The sequence below is a fragment of the Heliangelus exortis genome, chromosome 31, assembly GCF_036169615.1.
Source record: "Heliangelus exortis chromosome 31, bHelExo1.hap1, whole genome shotgun sequence".
Classification (NCBI taxonomy): Eukaryota; Metazoa; Chordata; class Aves; order Apodiformes; family Trochilidae; genus Heliangelus; species Heliangelus exortis.
Genome location: NC_092452.1, coordinates 167038 through 184895, shown reverse-complemented (window position 1 = coordinate 184895; position 17858 = coordinate 167038). Strand labels below are relative to the sequence as shown.

The 17858-nt window shown below is 51.9% G+C and overlaps 1 protein-coding gene across 8 annotated transcripts in view; it reads left to right on the top strand.

The window, feature by feature from the left end:
• ATF7 (activating transcription factor 7) overlaps positions 1-17318 on the top strand; it is a 190655-nt gene extending 173337 nt beyond the window's left edge. For all 8 annotated transcript variants that reach the window (XM_071729523.1, XM_071729526.1, XM_071729524.1 and 5 more), the window contains 10 exons: positions 3200-3296; positions 6155-6273; positions 8749-8883; positions 9583-9740; positions 11502-11601; positions 13021-13137; positions 13761-13907; positions 15124-15321; positions 16162-16270; positions 16978-17318. In XM_071729523.1, the coding sequence (XP_071585624.1) occupies positions 3200-3296; positions 6155-6273; positions 8749-8883; positions 9583-9740; positions 11502-11601; positions 13021-13137; positions 13761-13907; positions 15124-15321; positions 16162-16270; positions 16978-17216 (1419 nt within the window). In that variant the 3' untranslated portion in view covers positions 17217-17318. The remainder of the gene's footprint in view (positions 1-3199; positions 3297-6154; positions 6274-8748; positions 8884-9582; positions 9741-11501; positions 11602-13020; positions 13138-13760; positions 13908-15123; positions 15322-16161; positions 16271-16977) is intronic.
• The last annotated feature ends 540 nt before the right edge of the window (positions 17319-17858 follow it).

Here is a 17858-nt window from a genome sequence, read left to right as displayed (position 1 = left end):
CCCACTCCTGGAGTTTTTCCTAAAATCCCAGCAAATCCCTGAGCATCCCTTTGGTTCTCCCCTTCTGCACCCCCCACTCCTGGAGTTTTTCCTAAAATCCCAGCAAATCCCTGAGCATCCCTTTGGTTCTCCCCTTCTGCACCCCCCACTCCTGGAGCTTTTCCTAAAATCCCAGCAAATCCCTGAGCATCCCTTTGGTTCTCCCCTTCTGCTGCTGGACCCAGGGAGGGGAAAAAAAAAAAAAATGTCTTTGCCTAAAGGTGCCATCTGCCAGGATGCTGAGAACAAAATGTGGAGTGGCCAAGCCTCTGCCTGCCACCAGTGTGTTTGCTCCAGAAAAAAAAAAAACAACAAAAAACCCAACAAAAAGCCTGGGGCATCCTGGGATGGGGGTAAATAAACCCAAAATTTAGCCCTGCCTGGCACCCAAGGCAGAGGGGTCAAGAAAAAGCAGCGAGGGGGCTGCGGGGGTTTGAACTCTTTGGTTTTGTGAATTCAGAGCTGGTTTGTGGAGCTGGCAGTTGGCATTTTTTGAATCCAGGTGCCTGCAAAGTGGCAAGCCTGAAATAACACTGCTGGATGGCAGCTGCTGATGGAGGGAGATTAAATATTAAAGCCAGAGCTGTGGCTTTAACTCATTCCGTTTTTTTTTTTTTAATTCCCCCCCCTCCTTCCCTCTGCTTCCCCCCCTTTTCCCCCTCCTCTTGCTTTCTTCCCGGTGTAAAATGACATGATTTAGAGCTGAAGTGCCAGACTCAGCCTCTAGGTTAGGGCGTTTGGAAATGGATGGAGAAAGATATATTGTGTCTGTGAGCATTTCTGTGCGGAGCAAAGAGAGGGCTCCCGAGCTTAGTGAGACCACATAAAGATGTTAAATAGAGCTGTAATGCTCACCCAAAGCAGGAAAACTGCCCTAGAAAGAAAGAAAGAAAGAAAAAATAAAATTAAATAAAAAAAAAAAAAAAAAACAAAACCTAAACCCAAAACCCACTACCCTAACAAAATAAAAAACTTGTGGTGGAGAAAAATGAAAGATTAACATAAATTCAGAGGGAGCAAGCCCGGGCTGAAATGTGGCCCTGGTAGAGTTGGGGGAGAGAGAAATGTGAGCCTGTTCCTACCTCGTCCTCCTGCTGCTTCCCTCATTGCCCTAAAAATCTCCCATTTCAAACCAAAACTGAGGGGAAGTATTGGGAATTTTCTTCTTTTTCCTTTCCCCCCCCCACCCCCCCCCAGGCTCTCTTTAGATTTATTATTTCTGCAGCCTGCTAAATACTCAGCACAAACCAGCTGCTCCTCTGGCTCACCAAAAAAATCCTGCTTTAGTTTCCTGAACCCACCTATTTTTCCACCACTACCTTAAAAACCAGGGGGGATGTTTTTGGGGTTTTTTTCTGGGGGGGATGTGACAAAGTGCTCACCCTCTCTTCCCCATTTTCCACCAGCATTTTGATGCCACGGCATAAATTAAGGGGTTTTTTGGTGTCTGTGTGTGTCTCCTTGATTCTCTCCCTTTGTTTCAGCAGCGTTTTGGCCTCACTGAGATTTGTGAGGCCGGGTAGAAATGGGTCTCAGTTGGGTGGAAAAAAAAAAAAACCCAAAGAGAACATTTGTGTTTTTAGCCAAATGCTTGAGGAATTTTAACTTCAGGTTTAGTTACAGGGTTAATTAATGTTTAGTTGCACAGGGAGGGAAAAAAAACCAAACAAACAACAAAACCATAAAACCCTATTAAGCTTTTTCACTGTTAAGACCCACAAGCTCTTAATTTTTTTATAATATGAGCCCTGGTGAAGCAGCCCCACCAGAAAAGCACCTTCTGCTTTGAAGGACACTTTGCAGAACACCCGTGTTACTGCACCGAGGGGGAAGATGGATGTGATGCATTCAGATAGCACTGCTGTCCCTTGCCACTGCCAATGTCCCCCCTCCCCTTCAGCTCCTGGGAAGGCGCCACGGCGGCTTCCAGCCTGGAAAATGCTCGAAAGATCAAAAAAACCAAAAAAAAAGATTAAAACCAAAAACCCCACCACCCGTATTGAGTCATAAATAAGCAGCGAAAAGAGCGAGCGAAGCCGGGGTGCCACGCTCCGGCTCCTTCCCGTAAACAGGTGGTTGTGGGGTGGGTTCTTGGGGGTTGTTTTAAGGAGAAAGAAGACAAGAAGTGGGGGGGGGGGAAGGGTTGAAAAAAAGGGCAACAATTTTGGGGCTGCAGCAGCTGCTTGAGAAATAAGGAACCCAATGCGGCGGCGGCTCGGGGCTGCAGAGGAATCCTGCAGTACGGCCCGTGCAGTGCCCTCTGCTTTGTCGCAGTCTATTAGGAGTTAGGAGAGGTGTAATCCATCCTCAGGGCTTTATGATTATTTGTTTTAACCCTCTCCCTGCCTCTCTTTTTTTTTTTTCACCCCCCATGTCTTTTTTTTTTTTTCCCCTCCCTCTCACTGCACGAGGCCGGGCGCAGCCGCTCGGATCAGCAAGCCGTGCTGCCCTTTTGGCACTGACAACCCACCCCCCAGCTCCCCCTCCTCACCCAACACATCCCCAAAGCCATCACGGGTGAGGGTTTTTTCCCAGAATTTCAAAAAACATCTGCATGGCATTAAAAAATACCTTTTTTTATTTTTTTCCCCACCACCCCCTCCCAGTTTGACAGTGGCTGTGCTTCGGGCTCCGTCGCAGAGAGCCCCAGGCAGGGGGTGGGGGTGGGCAGCCACCTCCATAAATCTGTGGCCTGAATTGCCATGACTCCCACCATCCCCCAAAAAGTTGCCTGACCCCTAATAGCACCTAATTTCATCCCTCCATTAGCAATAAAGCAGCTCATCTCACCCGACAGGGCGGATTTGCTTTGTCCAAGACGGGTTTGCAGCCGCCGCCGCCGCCAAGGACTAAAAAACCCAAAAAAAAAACCCCAAACCACAGGTTTATTACAAACATTTGTCCCCAGCAGCCCCCTGTAACCGCTTTTTTACATTTTCAACGCCATATCCACACGCCACTTCTCCACCCATCTGCTTTGGCTTCAAGCAATTGTGTTCCAGTTGCTCTCCGGGTGACTCTTTCTCATCCTCCCCTCCATCTCTCTCTTCCAACCCTGCTGCAGGACGGCCCCGTAAAACACAACCCCCGGTTTATCCCTTGCTTTTTTTTTTTTTTTTTTTTTTTTTTTTGTCTTTTCTCTGCAATTGTTTCGTTTCAGAGGTTTACAAACGAGGACCACCTGGCTGTTCATAAACACAAGCATGAGATGACATTGAAATTCGGCCCCGCTCGAACCGACTCGGTCATCATTGCAGGTACGCGGCGGCCAAACCCCGGCCAGCACATTAACATCCCGTGTCTGCAAGATTAATACCAGGGACCAGATGCACTGAAAAACGGCCCTACCTCCCATAAAAACCTCTTGTGATCTGCATTTAATCAGGAAAGGGAAGAAGGAGGCTTCCGCGTTGGTTTTTTTTCAGGGTAGGGTCAGGTTTTGCAGGGAGGTTTTGGTTTTTTTTTCGTTTGGGGATGGGGGGTGGTTGGGGCTTTTTCATGTTAAGGCTGAAAGATTTGTGGCCAAAAGGTCTTTCACATTTCTTGCGTGTGCTTTGAGGACGATGAACACAAGCTGACAACCCCAGCTTCCTCTCCTCAGCCCAGGTGTCAATTTTCCTGAGCTTTTCAGCCAGCACTTAATAAATTCAGAGGCCATCGAGTGCGCCGGCTACTGCATAGAGTGCCTTTGCAGAGCCCAAATGTGCAGCACGGGGTCAGTGCAGCCTTTAGAACATCAGGGGAGAAAAAAAAAAAAAAGGACCCACATATATTATTGTCTGGCAGCAGATAATTTCCAGTTGTAGATAATCTTCTGCCTTCTCGGTCACTTTTTTCATTTGGGCGTCTTAAAAGGGCGCAAGGTTTGTGTTCTCGGCAGAGAACAAGAGAGGAGGAAAAGGTGTCCTGAAACCTTGAGAATTCACTAGGGGACCTGGAAGCCTTTTCCCAAGTTCATCCTCAGCCTTTGGGTAGGAAAGAACCATTCAGTCCTGAAGCCTCCTGAGGTAACTGGGGCTGCGGGAAGAGCTCCGGCAGCCTTGGCCGGGAGAGCAAAAAAAGCTGCAGGGAGGGTTTGCAGAGATGGACACAGCTCCCCCAGGCAGAATTCATTTCAGATGGGCTCTGGCTCCTGGGATTTGGTGGCAAAGAATTCAAGGCAGGGGTTTTTTTTGCCTTCTGTTCCCCCCCACTCATTTTCTGATCAGGGGCACAGCGGGGGGGGGGGGGGGGGAGTTTGTTTTGTTTGGTAAACCCGGGGTGTAAATTGGGCAGGGGCTGAAGGAGGAGCAGGAATAACAAAATCATTGGGGTTGGAAAAGACCTTGAAGATCATCAAATTGGGGTAGGGTCCATCACCTGCTGTAGCAGGGATGCAGCATCCCCAGTCTTCCTCTTTACTGCCCCTGGCTCAAACACTGGGTGGGATGAAACTCTTCAATTTCAGAACAAGGAATAGAAGCCAGGGCAGATCCAACCCCTCTCCCAGGTTCCTCCAAGCTAAACCACAAAGCAGGAAAAAAAAAAAAACCACCTAACCTAGCAAAACCCAAACTTTATTTCTCTGTGGTCAGTGCAAGCCCAGCCTGTCCAACCCAGGCTTTCCCTGGCTGAGATACTGACAGCAGACAAAACGCAAGGGCTGTAAAGAGCTGGGGTGTTACTGCCCTGCATTCCTCTTCTCCTTTTATTTATTTGTTTGGGTTTGGTTTTTTGGAGCCATCTGGGTTTTTCTGTGCTGGTCTTTTAGCAAGCAGGAGGATTCAGCATCCATCTTTTCACCCTGACTCGGTGGTGGATTTAAGGAGAATCCTAAAGAATTGTTCTTTCTCTGCCTGGTTGTAGCTGGCTGCAAGAGGCTGCTGGAAAAGAGGATGGGGCACTTCTTGGGGTAGGGGGGTGTGAGACTGCAGGGGGGGGAAAAGCTGCCTGGAGGTAGAAATTGGGGAAAGGACGAGAGAGGTTGGTGCAAAACTTCTGCCTGGGGTGTGCAGGGCTGGGAAGGACATTGCAAAACAGGGAGAAAGAGCCCCAGAGGTGTTAAAGCCCCAGAAAAACAACCTCCTGCTGAGCTCTGGAGTTGACAAAGTTCCTTGCTTTAAATGGAGAGAGGTTTGAGTGTGCTGGCAGGAAGGTGCTTGCTTTCTTGATAAAAAACCAAGAGGTAGGGCTTGGGAGGCAGCTGGGAAACACAGCCTGGTTCTGCCACCAGAAGGTGATGATTTCAGCCTTCCCAAAGGCTGCAGGAGATCCCTGGAAATCCACTGGGATCGTTTGCCACAGCCCCTGCAGCTCCAGCAGGGAGTACCTGTGCTAGAGGGCCAATGGTTTGATGCAGGAGGTGAGGTTCAGCCATCCCAGGGATCCCCTTTGTGCTTCCAAAACAATCCAAAGCCATCAAGTTCTCTGCCAGGTGATTTTTGGTTGGTTTTTTTTTGTTTGTTTGTTTTTTTTTTTTTTGAGGGGGGTTTAACCTGCTCCTGGTTGGATCCGGGCTCCTGACCCAACGTCACGCAGGGGAAATAAAAAATAAATCCCAGGGCTCACTGCAAGATTTCTTTCTTGCTTTATAGCCTGGGTGATGCCAGAGGGATCATGACTCAACGTGTTAATAGGTTGGAAAAATGGGCCCCAGAGGGATTGCTTTGGACACTGGTTGGGAATTATCAGCACTCCCACGTTGCTGGCTGTCCTGGGATGGAGTGGAGGAAGTGGCTCTGTCTGGCTCTGGTCCCCATCAGCCCCTTCCCCTTCTCCTCACTCACAGGATTTTAAACTCAGGGAGAGCAAACCCTGCTCTTTTCCTTCCTTGCAGCAGGAATTCAGCAGAGAACAGGCAAAACCTGGGGTGGGAGGAGGGACAGGACATGAGCCAAAGGCAGAAATTTGACCAAAATGGTTGTTTCTTTTAAATGGCATTTGGCAGAGAAACCAAATCCCTGAGAAATTATTTTCCCCTTTGCAAACACGGCACAAAAGTGAGAGGGGGGGGGAGGTAAAAAACCATCCAGGCTTCTCCAAAACAGAAACCCCATTTGCTGGAGGGTCCCCAAAATGCTTCAGATGGATTCACCAGCTTCTCTCTAACCTGTGCTTGGTGGTGTGACCCAAACAGATCAGACCCCGACCCCGACTCGGTTTTTGAAGAACTGTGAAGAAGTGGGACTCTTCAACGAGCTGGCCAGCTCCTTTGAGCACGAGTTCAAGAAAGCAGCAGAAGATGATGAGAAAAAGGCAAGAGGCAAAAGTTGGGGCCCTAAAACCCTGCAGAGGGGCTGGTGCTGCTGGGATGAAAGGCACCAACGTCGCAGGAAAACAAAATGCAGTCTGGGGTTGAATATGGGACTTGAATTTGTTGTCATTTTGGCTGCCTGCCCTGCAATCCGAGGTGGATTTTATTATTCCTTTGGCTTCTCGCTTCAAAAAAATAAAAGGATGGGGGGGGGGCACCAAAAAGCAGCACCCCAAAATCCCTTTGAAACCTTGGGAAGGAGCTGTGGGCAGAGAGCAGGACTCGCTGGAGCGCTCCAGAAATTTCCCCCAGAGCCTTTTTTTTTTTTCCATCGGGCCCCTTCCTGCTGCTGCCTTTAAGGTAGGGGAAGCAGGGAAGGGCCCCAGCTTTAGCATTTGGGGGGGGTCAGGGGCAAGCAGAGAGAGAAGGGATGGCTGGAGGAGGCTTTTCCAAACAAAGAACCTCCCTGCTCCACAAACCCCATCGATTCCGGCTACTCCGGGGCTGAAGGACGGGGGGGGATCTCATCAGCTAACGAAGGAGATTTTTCCTCCCCCTCTCTTTTTCCCCCCCCCCCTCTCCTTTTTTCCTAGGATCTGAGGAGCAGCAGCTGGGTGTTGGGCTCTTAGGCTGGCAGATACATTTACTAGGGTGATGGATGGAGGGACAGACGCCGGCAGTCAGCGGCGCTGCTCGGAAATAAACTGCGGGAGCGCGGCCGCGTAAATCTTTCCCCGAGAAGATGGGGAACGAAGGAATTCAGAATTAAAACTGAAAACTGCCTTTCACACACACACCAGCCCTCCCCCCCCCCTTTTCCCCACCACCTCCCCTCATAACAGGGCTCTTTAAAAGCAGAAATTGATCGCTCTCATTGGTATGCTGCGGGGCTTTGCTGGGGCGTTTTATGCTCTGAATTTTCTCTGCCTTTTGTTCTCCTCCTCACCCTGAGCCCTGGGAGAAGGGAGGGCTTGGGGTTTTTTTTTGTTTTATTTTTGGGGTTGTGGTTGCACATAGAAATGGTTGGGCAGCCCGCAGTCTAGCCAGTCCTTTTATACATATATAAATATAAATATATATATTTAAGACCACCCATCTCCTGGGCTGTGCTCCCAAATAGCTGCAGCAAAGCCCCTCCAGCTGCTCCGTGTTTTCCTGGTTTCTTTTTTTTTTTTTTCCTTTAGGGTGACTGCAGTCTAAATAATTCCACCAGCAGCCTGAAGCTTAGAGAGGGCTTTTCAGGCTTCAGCCCTCCTCCAAAACCCCTCTGTGCAGGCACTGCCCCCCTGCTCCAGGTGGTTTGTCACTCCCCAGACCTTGCCCAAGCCGCCCTTCAGAATTTGGCCTCATCCCCTCCAGTGGTTGCTGTCGTGGGGTGAGGTTTTTTTTGTGTGTCCTCCAGTTCCAAGGGTGGTCTGGACACCAGCCTCTTAATTAAAACCAGCAGCACAGCAGGGGCTTTCCCTGGAGGCACTTTTGAAGTACTTTGCACTTCTGCTGCATGTTAATCCCTTCTCCTTTGTGCTTCTTCCCCCCCCAACATCTCTGCTGAAGAGGGCAGGTAAATCATAGAATGGGTTGGGTTGGAAGGGACCTTTAAGATCATCGAGTTCCACCCCCTCTGGATGGGCAAGGACACCTCTCACTAGACCAGGTTTTTCAAGGCCCCATCCAACCTGGACTTCAACACCTCCAGGGATGGTGTTGAAGCCACCTTGAAGATCACCTAGTGAATCATTCTGATGGTTTTTAAGGACCCTTCCAGCCCAAACCATTCCATGATCTAAAGATCATATAGTTCCAATCCCCCTGCATGGGCAGGGACACCTCCCAGATCTTTTCCCAGACTTTCTCTTCCTACCTCTAGGGAGAGGGGAGCAGCAGCCACTCAGCTGAAGTCCCCTTCTTCCCACATTGTCACCTTGCCCTTTCCTCCTGTCCCCAGCAAGTCCCTGACCTGCTTGGAACATGGCAGTGCTGGGTGACAAGTTGCCAGGTTCAGACCAGTGGTTGGGTTTTATTTTACTGGGGCACTCAATAGATCTTTTAATAACTTGCATGGCTCCTTGTTTGCTTTTGATAATCCAGGCTGATTTATCCAATGCTTTACAGCTCTGCTGTGAATGAAAGTGTCTCCTGGAACTCACTGGCCTTGGTTTTGTTACCTCTTCTCCTCACCAGAGCCCTTTTATGGGTCAAAGAAACCTCCCAATCCCCCCAAAACACCTTGGCCCATGGCAAGAATAGTGTCTTTTTACTGAGAAACCACCAAACTGTGGCAGAGACCTTCTTTCCCAGGCTCTGTCTCTGGCTGGGGTGGCACCACTCTCCCCCTGGGGCTCTCAGGTGCTTCTGGAGTCCGAATAAATAAGAATAATTTGGCGAGAGCTCAAGGCACCACAGCTCTTCCTCTTGGGAGCAGCTGAGACGTTTCCCAAACCATCCAAGCTAATTGTCCTTTCTGGTTTTCCTTGTAGAGTGCTGGAGCCTTGGACATGTCCCTACCTTCTACTCCAGACATCAAGATCAAGGAGGAAGAGCCAGTGGAAGTGGACTCTTCACCACCAGACAGCCCTGCATCCAACCCACGGTCTCCACAGAACAAGGAGAAGGTTGGTCTCCTCCCCCCTGCCCCGTGGAGGTGTTGGTTTCTCCTTCTCTGGATCAGAACAAGCTTTTTCTCCACTTGGCTCCCCAAGAGCTGATTTGGGCTTGGGGTGTTCCCTTCATTTTAAGGAGAAGGTTGTTTGCTGAAACGGAATCACAGAATGGTTCTGGTTGGAAGAGACCTTTAAGGGCATCCAGTCCAACCATTAACCCAGCTCTGCCAAGCCAGCTGCTAACCCCTGTCCCACCATCTCCACGGCTTTGAGATCCCTCCAGGGGTGGGGATTCAACATGGGCCAGGCCCTGACAACCCTTTGCAGGGAGAAATTCTTCCCCAGCTCCAACCTAAACCTCCCCTGGCACCACTTGAGGCCAAAAGTTCCTCTTGTCCCATCCCTTGTTCCTTGGGAGCAGAGCCCGACCCCCCCTGGCTCCAACCTCCTCTCAGGGGGCTGCAGAGAGCCAGAAGGTCTCCCCTCAGCCTCCTCTGCTCCAGGATCAGCACCCCCAGGGCCCTCAGCTGCTCCTCACAACTTCTCCAGACCTTCCCCATCAACCCAGTGCAGCTTTGGGGGAGGTCACTCCCCTCCGTGCCTTTTTCCTTGCTGGAGGTGCCTTAATTTTCACCAGACTGCTTTTTAAGGAGGTGCTAATGAAGCTAATAAATACCAACATGTCTCCTTTTGTCTGTTGCTCCCTTCCAGGAGCTCCCCTCCAAGCCTGTCATCATTTCTACACCTACTCCCACCATCGTGCGGCCAGGCTCCTTGCCTCTCCACCTGGGCTATGACCCCCTGCACCCCACACTGCCATCCCCAACCTCTGTCATCACCCAGGCTCCCCCTTCCAACAGACAGCTGGGGTAAGTCCAGAGTGGGGGGGACACATCCAGAGGCACTTATGCCATCCCGAGGGACTTGGAGCACTTGGAGCCTGGACAGGGGCTCTCCCCAAGTTGCTTTTGCAGCTAAACCAGTGCTAGGAAATTGTTTGGTTCTTGAATGGCTTGAGGATTTTTTCCAGGCAGCTGTTGCCTCTCAAGTGTGACCTCTTCTGCAGCCTCCTGGCCTCCTTCATGGGCTGCTTCTGCCTCAGGAGCTGGTTGGGGTTGGTTGTTTGTTATTTTTTACTGTGGATCTAATGATCTTCCCTTTTTTTTGTTGTTTTGCTTTTGACTCTTTTAACAATCTGGGACCTTGGCTGCCCCCCCCTTAGGAGCTGCCATGCTGCTGGGAATCTCCAGCCCTTCCCATAAAGCCTGAAGGATGCAGGAAACATGTTGCAGGAGACACATCCTTACCCTCATGTCTCTCCTCTGCTCTCATGATGTTTCATTTTCCCTGTGATCCATTCTAACTTTTTGGGGCTGGCTCCTTACATGAAGAACCAGGTTGGGGTTGGTTTTTTTCATATTTTTGGGTGTGGTTTCACTTTTAACCCTCTCATACCATCAATCCCAACTCTTTTAAATCCTCTCTTGAGACATGAAGGGGTTAAGTGATTGTCCTGGACTTTCCAAAGAGCAGTGAGAATCCTTCTGGAACCCAACTCAGGCACGGGGCTCTTTGGGACTGAGTCCCCTGATGCTTGGAGGCTCAAAAATACCAGAGCTGGAGCAAGTTAGACTTTAATGTGATTTTATCTGCCCTGGGGGTTGAACCCTCCTAAGGCTGAAAGCCCAAGAAGGGTGTGGGGGGTCCCAGCATGGCTGGGGAGGTGGTGGGGTCGTGAAGGTGACAGAGATGAGTGGGGAGGTTGTGACCTTGCTGGAAGTCTCCTTGTCAGGTTGAGCTTTTCCAAGCATCCCTGGGGAGGGGTTGGGATGAGGGGGGAACATTCCCCTTCCCCTGGGCAGTCCTTAAAAATTCCAGCCTGAGTTCTTGGCACCCCCTCTGACCCCTTCTTCTCCCCACCCTGCTGTTCCTCCGTGCCAGCACAGCTTCCTCCCAGCAGCCCAACCTCCTCCAGCCCTTTTCTCCACCTCGGAGGCAGCAGCAGCAGCAGCAGCAGCAGGAAATGTTTTTTTCTCCCTCCCCCAGAGCCAGGCTTGCAGCAGCTCTGCTCTCCTCAGCTCGGCTCTGCCTCCACTCGGTTCCCTGCTGCCTTGTCATGAGCTGAGAGAGAGATCAGCCCTGCCTGACAGGGACCATTTCCTGCCTCTTCCTGTCCACCAGAGCAGTTCTGGCTTTTCACAAGATCACAGTTGTCCTGGTTGGAAAAAACAAAACAAAACAACAAAACACCTCTGAGATAGAATCATAGAATCACAGAATGGTTTGGGTTGGAAAGGAATTTAAAGCTCATCCAGTTCCAACCCCCCTGCTCTGGGCCACTTCCCACCTGGCCAGGTTCTCCAAGCCCTATCCAACCTGACCTTCAACACTTCCAGGGATGGGACAGCCTGTTCCAGAGTCTCACCACCCTCCTACTGAAGAATTTCTTCCTAAGCTCCAGTCTAAACCTCTTCTCCTTCAGTTGAAAACCATTTCCCCTTGTCCTGACACTCCTGAGAAGCCCCTCTCCAGCCTTTCTGGGACTGGGAGGCAGCTCTGGGGGGTTCATGGAGTCTTCTCATCTTCAGGCTGGAAATAATCCAGGAGAATTTGAACTCTTGTTTCTCCAGGTCTCCCACAAGTTCCCTTCCACTCGTCGTGCAGCTTGCCAATGGCCAGACCATGCCTGTCCTCCCAGGCCCCCCCGTGCAGATGCCTTCTGTCATCTCGGTAAGAGAAGCTTCCAACTTCCAGAGGAGGGGGAGAAACTCTTTGGATTTTATTACTGAATCTACCCAGCCACTTTTCCCATTTTGTCAGAATGAAAATATCCCTCCCCCTCTGTGCAAGAGAAGGCTGGAAGAGGAGGGGAGAAGGAGGGAGGCCAACTCTGGCGAGGTGGTGAGAACATCTCCATCACACCAGAGGGCAATAAAGTTGGAAGAAAACCAAAATTTTGCCTGGACAGATGGCTCCTGCCATCGATGCAGGGATGGGCACTGCAGGATCCCTGATTAGCTGCTTCCATTTGGAACAGCAGACCTCCAGTGAAACCATTCAAGCTTGCAGAGAACATGTTGGTCTTTGCAGGCCAGGAAAACCACCCCAACCTGGCCAGAGCTCTTTCAGTGGCAGCCTTACAAGCTGGGACTTGGGTTTTTTTTTTTTTGCATCCAAAGAAATTTTCTGTGGTGCAGCTTTTCCCACTGGGGTGGTGTTTCCATCCTCTGAGCACTTCAGTGCCCAACCAGGCAGGCCATGTGAATCCTGCTGGACACATCTTTTGGGTTTTTGGGTGAGGTAAAATAAATCACAGTCTCCTGCCTCAGGTAAGCAGGGACATTGCCATCCAAGCAGACAGGCAGCTGTCAGGCAAGGAAACATCTTGAGACCTTCCTGCTTGTTGGAAACCCACCTTGTGTTTGGAGAGCAAGGGAGTGGAAAACAAGAAACTGGGAGAAAAGAAATAAGAAAATCAAAGCCAAACAGGTTCTGTGGTTTTTCCCCTCTTTGCTGGAGGAAGAAGCTGAGAGGGGTTTGGGGGGGATGCTGTAACCTGCAGCTTTTCAAGAACTTGGGCACCAGGTATTGAGGGTGCCAGATTTTGAGGGATTCTGTTGATGTTTTTGTTCCTCTTTGGAGAAAAGTCTCTGTGCTGCAGTGTGACACCTGCAGAACGTGGCTACAAAGACTCATAGGATTCCTGGGCACTGCTGACTTTCTGGAGAGGGCTGAAATGGCTCCACATTTCAGGGGAACAGCAAAGCTTGGTTCCTGAGCTAAAGAGGCACAATTTAGGTCTAAATTCTGACAAAGCCTCAATTTTTGGAAGCTGGAGGCATTGAATGCAGATAACACCTTGCACTTGGAGGAGGTGGAGGACCCTCTAGTGTGGAGAAGCCCCCCAGGAAGGGTCGGAAGAGGAGGAGGGAGCATTTTGTGCTACTCTCCTCCTCCTCCTCACTTCTGGGTGATCCCCAACCAGCCCCTGGTGGCCACCACAGGAGTGGCTGCTGACCTTGGGTGACACCAGGGGTGACTGATGGGTGCAGGGCTTAGGAATGTGCTGGGTCAGGGAATTCTTGCAGAGCTGGTGCTGGTGAGAGCTCCTCAGCTTCCAAACCCCTTAACTTTGCTTCCTCTCTTCAGCTGGCTCGGCCCATGTCCATGGTGCCCAACATTCCTGGGATTCCAGGGCCACCCATTAACACCAGTGGGTCCATTTCACCATCAGGAGGACTTCCAGTGCACTCCGAAGCCAAAATGGTGAGTGCCCATCCAAAGAGGATCAGAGCAGGTCAGGTTGGAAAGGACCAACCCCCCTGCCACAGCAGGATCACCCTGGGCAGGATACACAGGGATGCATCCGGGTGGATCATGTCTAGAGAAGGGAGATGGAGCTGGGGAAGGGGCTGGAACACAAGGAGAACGTGGAGGAGGGGCTGGAGAGCTTCTGAGGAGCAGCTGAAGGACCTGGGGTTAGGGACAGCCCAGGTTGCTCCAAGCTCCACTGCCAGGGATGGGGCAGCCACAGCTCCTGAGGGTGAAGTCTTGATGATGTGTAGATCCTTCTCCATCCCAGGAGGGTCTTCTGCAGGTTCTCAAGGGCTCTGCAGCCTCTTCCATCCTTGATCTTTCTGCCCAGCCTGCCAGCAGGATGGTGGCTCCCTGCCAGTTGGCAGCAGCAGCTCTGGGAGGTGGACACGTGTCCACTTGGACTGAAGTTGTCTGAGTTGGGCAGAGCAGATGGGTGATGGCTTTTGCTTGGACTGGAAGCCCTGAAGAGTCCCTTCTCCTGCAGCCTGGTTCCTTGGATGACTGAGGAGATGGTGAAAGGCTCAGCAGCAGGGAGAAAAAAGCCCCTGACATCTCTTTTTCTCCTCCCACAGAGGCTGAAGGCCACCTTGACAGCAGCATCCTCGCTCAACGGCAGCAACCTGGTGGTGGGCTCAGCCAGCACCATGGTGACCTCACGGCCAGAGCAGAGCCAGATCCTGGTCCAGCACCCTGATGCCCCTTCCCCAGCTCAACCACAGGTCTGCTCCCTTGGGCTTTTTGGGAAAAAAACCTCAGAGAAAAAAATCAGAATCCTTGGGTTGCTTGTTTTGGTTTTTTTTTTTTCGGTGCCGCTTCCACACTCAAATGCTGCTTCTCCCCCAGACCACCCCACAGCAAAGTTCAGCCATTTGTTCAGTTTGGAGCTTCCAAACAAGAATATTTCCCTCTCCCTGCTCCACGAGGGGGGTTAAACACTCTCTGCTCAGGCAGTCAGCTCCACCAGCTCCTGCCAGCTCCCCAGATGCCATTAGGATGGCCACCTGCTCCAGCCCCTCAGCTAGGTTTCCAAAAAATTTAATCTCCATATGCTGCCCGACAGGCAGGACCTGAGCAGAGCTGCTCCCCCTGCTCCTGGCAGTGTGATTGCAGCCTCACTCCTCCCTTTTTCCTTTGTTCTCCCCAAATAAAACAGGGAAATGGGTGACATTGCAAAATCTCCTGGTACGGGTCACCTCCTGGAGCTGATGGAGGCATTCGGGGCAAATTAAACCCAAAATTCATTTTCAAAACCAATTGCCCCCTCCAAAGCTGTGATTTGGGTCCTGCGAGTGGGTTACTGGGCCCAAATGGACTTAAATGGTCAAATGGAGTTGGTGGAACCCAGATTACTGAGAGGGTTGAGGGCTGAGCCTGAAGAAAAGGCTCCAGGGAGACCTCAGAGCACCTTCCAGATCCTGCAGGGGCTCCAGGAAAGCTGGGAAGGGACTTTGGACAAGGGCCTGGAGGGATGAGACAAGGGGGAAGGGTTTCCAGCTACAAGAGGGGAGATGGAGAGGAAATGGGAGGGAGAAAGTCTTCCCTGGGAGGGTGGGGAGCCCCTGGCCCAGGCTGCCCCCAGAAGCTGTTTCTGCCCCATCCCAAGAGCTGTTGAAGGCCCCAGGTTGGATGGGGCTTTGAGCCAGCAAAAAACACCCGGAAAGGAACTTTGTCCCAGAATCACAGCCACCTTCTGGTTGGAAAAAAACACCATCAGGTCCAACCAGGAACCCAACTCACTGCCCCAAACCCCTCTCCAAACCCAACCCTCTTTTCTCTGACCTCTCCCAACCCTTTCTCTGCGCCCCCCTTTCCTCCTCCCGCCCCCCAAGCTGCTTTTTTTCGGTTTGGTTTTTCGTGCTCTTGTGGGGCTTTTTTTTTAATTTTTTTTTTTTTTTTCGTTCTTTCTTTCTTTCCCCACACCTACCCCTTCTCCAGGTCTCTCCTGCCCAGCCCACCCCCAGCACTGGTGGGCGCCGCAGACGGGTGGTTGAGGAGGACCCGGACGAGCGGCGTCAGCGGTTCCTGGAGCGGAACCGAGCGGCCGCTTCCCGCTGCCGCCAGAAACGCAAACTCTGGGTCTCCTCCTTGGAAAAGAAAGCTGAGGAGCTCACGACCCAGAACATCCAGCTGAGCGTGAGTATGGAACCCTGGTGCCTTGAGCCCAGACCCAGAGCCCATCTCCTCCATCCCCCACAGGGGGGGTCTCCCCCGTCTCCTCCATCCCGCAGAGCCGGGTCCGGGCGTTGCTCTTCTCCCGGTCCCGGGTTGCTGCTTCTCTGCTTCTTCCCCAAGTGCAGTGAAATGAGGCAACCAGGTGCCACTAATTGCCAGGCAGTTGGGGCCCACCCTAATCAGGCACAGGTGGGCTTAACACAAGCTCATGCCCACTACCTGGCAATTAGTGGCACCTGGCTGCCCCATTTCACTGCACCCAAGCGTTTATTTTCCTTGTAACGTTTCGAACTGGAGTTTTCCAGTGTCCAGTTCTGGAGCCTTCCTGACGTGGGAAGGGTGTGGGAGCTCTTGGAGCAAATCCAGAGGAAGGCATGGAGATGATGGGAGCAGCTCAGCTCTGAGAAGGCTGCAATGGGGAGACCTCAGGGCACCTCCCAGTGCTTCAAGTACCTTGCCCAGAGAAGCTGTGGCTGCCCCATCCCTGGCAGTGTTGAAGGCTCCAGGCTGGGACAGGGCTTGGAGCCCCCTGGGCTGGTGGGAGGTGTCCCCCTGACAGGGGGTGGCACTGGGTGAGCTTTCAGCTCCCTCCAACCCATCCCATGGCTCTATCAGCTGCTGCAGTCCAGCTCTTGCAGTTCCTCAAACTCTGAGCCTTTGTTTGCTATTCTGGATTCAAATCAGACAACAAAATTCCACACAGACATTTGTCCCCACATCAAGTCTCCTCCTGCCCTTGCTGGAGGCTGCTGTCAGGAGCCTGAGTGATGCAGATGTCCTGGTTTTGTTTTGCCTTCTCAGAATGAAGTCACATTACTGAGGAATGAAGTTGCTCAGCTGAAGCAGCTCCTGCTGGCTCACAAGGACTGCCCTGTCACTGCACTACAGAAGAAAACCCAGGGCTATCTTGGTAAGTGGTGGCTTTTTCCTGGGCCTTCCTACCAAAAAACCACACGGAGGTGGTGCTGAGGGATGTGGTTTGGTGGCCGTGGTGGTGTTGAGTTGATGGTTGGGCTCAGTGGTCTCAGAGGTCTTGTCCACCCTTCATGATGATCCTAAGCAGATGAAATCTCCAGGGAAGGAGTCTTCAGCTCAGGCTAAAACCCTTCTGCTGGGTTCTGCTGGCATCTGCAGTAACAAGTCCACGTTCTGGTGCTTGGGTGGAAGCTTTGGTGTCCCTCAAAGGGTTCCCTGGGATAATGGGATGAGGGGTAGGGCTGATCCCTGAGGTTCCTCTTACCCAACCCATGGCTCGCTGGCAACGTGTTCATTAACCCCTTGGCCAAGTCCTGCCCTGGGTGGCAGAAGCCATCTCCCCCCCCATTATCCCCCTCCACCCCAACCATCTCCCCCCCCATTACCCCCCTCCACCCCAACCATCTCCCCCCCCATTACCCCCCTTCACCCCAACCATCTCCCTCCCCATTACCCCTCTCCACCCCAACCATCTCCCCCCCCATTACCCCTCTCCACCCCAACCATCTCCCCCCCCATTACCCCTCTCCACCCCAACCATCTCCCACCCTCTTCTCCCCAGCACAACCTGCTCCAACTTTTCTAACTTCAGTTTGTTCTTTGTTTTTTTTTCTCTTTCCATCTCCTTCTCTGGTCAAGCAGAAAGCCCAAAGGAGAGCTCAGAGCCCACGGGCTCCCCAGCTCCTGTCATCCAGCACAGTTCCCTCCCCACCACCACCACCTCCTCCTCCTCCTCCCCCAACGGGCTCAGCGTCCGCTCGGCAGCAGAAGCCGTGGCCACCTCGGTGCTCACCCAGATGGCCACCCAAAGGACAGACCTCAGCCTGCCAGTCCCTTCCCACGTCATCATGGCTCCACAGTCCCAGTCTGCTGGCAGATGATGGCACCAGCCTGGTGACCCAGAGCTCAGAACCACAAACTTGACCCTAACCAAGTCCCGTGAAGAGTTGGGGGCCCATAAGGATTTTTATTTCTTCTTTTTTTTTTTCTTTTTTTTTTTTTTTGTTTTGTTTTGTTTTGTTTGTTTGTTTGTTTCCTGTTGGATTTTTGGGGGATTTCTAAGTGTGTTGAGGGCAGCCATGGTGTTTCCCACACCCTGAAGACCCCAGTGCCCTGCCATCCCCACGGGGACTCTGCCCCAGTTGATAGTTGGCACCAAGCCTGAGACCCAGAAGCTCCTCAGAAGGTTCTTTGCAGGTGGCACTTCCATTAACACTAAACTTCCAGGCTTGGGGGGGTGCTCCTTGGCTCTTCCACTCTTCTGAGTCCCCCACCTCCAAAATTCCCTCCACCTCCTTCTTTTCCTCCACAAAGGGAACCACCTCTTGGGTGGTTGGGACATTGAGTTGTGCTCTCCAGACCTTTCTCGTGGCCGTGTTGCTTCCAGGCACCTGCTCCCCACTCTGCTCCTGCTCCCTGCAACCTTGCACCTTCACCCAAGGAGCCTCTTCAAGCTCAGAGCTCCAAGGGATCCAGGTTGGTCCCATCCCATGTTGACTCCCAAGGTGCCAACCACAGATTTT